The sequence below is a fragment of the Opisthocomus hoazin genome, chromosome 1 (assembly GCF_030867145.1).
Source record: "Opisthocomus hoazin isolate bOpiHoa1 chromosome 1, bOpiHoa1.hap1, whole genome shotgun sequence".
Classification (NCBI taxonomy): domain Eukaryota; kingdom Metazoa; phylum Chordata; class Aves; order Opisthocomiformes; family Opisthocomidae; genus Opisthocomus; species Opisthocomus hoazin.
The window spans coordinates 64,159,274-64,161,113 of NC_134414.1; the positions used below are offsets into that span (position 1 = coordinate 64,159,274).

At 57.9% G+C, this 1,840-nt stretch overlaps 1 protein-coding gene across 1 annotated transcript in view; it reads left to right on the forward strand.

Moving 5' to 3' along the window:
• The first annotated feature begins 1,690 nt into the window (after positions 1–1,690).
• Positions 1,691–1,840, forward strand: part of ZIC2 (Zic family zinc finger 2) — a 6,210-nt gene continuing 6,060 nt past the window's right edge. The window contains 1 exon segment of the mRNA XM_075435222.1: positions 1,691–1,730. Coding sequence (XP_075291337.1) covers positions 1,691–1,730 — 40 coding nt within the window.

Here is a 1,840-nt window from a genome sequence, read left to right on the forward strand (position 1 = left end):
AAGGAAAGGAAAGGAAAGGAAAGGAAAGGAAAGGAAAGGAAAGGAAAGGAAAAGGAAAGGAAAGGAAAGGAAAGGAAAAGGAAAGGAAAGGAAAGGAAAGGAAAGGAAAGGAAAGGAAAGGAAAGGAAAGGAAAGGAAAGGAAGGAAAGGAAAGGAAAGGAAAGGAGAGATGGTAAAAAAATATGTCTCGTGGGTTTTGGGTTTTAAGCGGAGTTTTCACTCACAGGACGGAAACCCCCACACACTCCATCTCCCGCTGAGACAAACCTCTTCACTTGGTTTGTTTATGATTTGATTTTAATTTTTTTTTCCGGAGAAACAAAGCCAGTCTCCCGGAGGGGTTTGGCCGGTTGTATCTGTATTCCCCCGAGGGTGCGGGCTCATACGTCCTGTTGCCAGCAGAGGCCCGCAGAGCCCCCCCAAGCGCAAGCCCCCCCCCCGAGAGATGCTCCGATCCGCCGGACCAAACCGCGTGTGTCTTGTGTGTGTGTGTCCCCCCCGTCGGGGCTTTAGGGGAGTGCCTTCCCCCGTGGGCTCACGCGTGGGCACCCTCCCGTGCCCCCCCGAGAGGGGCACCCCGGCCCCTCGAGGGGTGCGCAGCCCCCGGGTATCTCCTCCTCGCCAGCCTCCGGATCGGGAAGGTCTAATCCCACCCAAACCCAGGAGCCGGGAAGGTGCCGGAGTGTCCCTGGCACGCTGACGAGGCGGTCACGTCAGAGTTTAACCATTTGTAGGTAGTTTCAACCCAAGGAAGGGGGCGAGGTGGCCGTCCCCTGACTCCTCCCGGCAGCAGCTGGGGGACGGAAACGGCGACACAGAGGGGCTCTGGGGTCTTTTTTTCGGGGGAGGGGGGGAAGCCTGGCGATCCTTAGCACCGACTCCTGCGAGGGGAACAGAGATTTTGCGGGGGGGGGTTGGGGGGGGTCGTCCCCGTCCCCGTTAGGATGCACCGGGCGGTGGGGACAGAGATCTGTCCCCCAAATGGGGCCGGAGCCGCCCGGGCGCGGTGTGCAGCTCCCAGGGTGATGCTTTCGAGGAACAGGAGGAAAAAAAATTGCAAGCAAACGCCGGCTGACTACCGACACACTCCCTTTCCTTGCAGGATTACCAGAAACACACAAAATCCCCTAATGACACAAATACGGTGTTATTATTTCTCCCCCTCCCCCCCCCAAAAAAAATGCCCACAATAAACGAACAGTTGTAAATCTCTCCTGCTCCCAGGCCGCACGTGGCTAAATTAAAGCTGAGGCAGCAAAACAAACAGTGATTAATCTGACAGGGAGCGGGCAGAAGGTTTGGATCCCACTTCCACCACAGGCCGTGCGTGGGGAAAGAGTCACGTTCCCTCTCCCTCCCGTGGGCCGAGCTGTCAGTCGAGGGGGGGCTTTTGCCCCCCCCCCCCGAGACCCGAGGACCGTTTTGTTGCGGGGGGGATAACCTTTCCCCGTGGTCTCATGCGTGGTCACTCTCTCCATGGAGCTGCGCACCCCACGAGGGGCCGGGACAGAGGGGGGTTCCGCTCTTCCCCGGCCCCTCGAAGGGTGCGCAGCCCCCTGGGGAGCCGCGACAGCCCCCCCCTCCGCTGCGAACTCCTCCAAGGAGAGCTGGGCATCCTCTGGTCTCCGCAGCTACATCTGGGCTCACGCCTGACGTATTCCAGAGATAAAAATCTATAATCCTTTCCGCCATGGGCCATTTGGTTTTACATCGGAACAACACGTCGCACGGTCGCCGCTTTTCTCTTCCCCGGCAGTGAGCGATAAATCAAGAAAGCAAATTACAGCAGCCCCACTCCCTTAAGCGTCCTCCGAGGAATAATATTTGCCTGACGCTATAA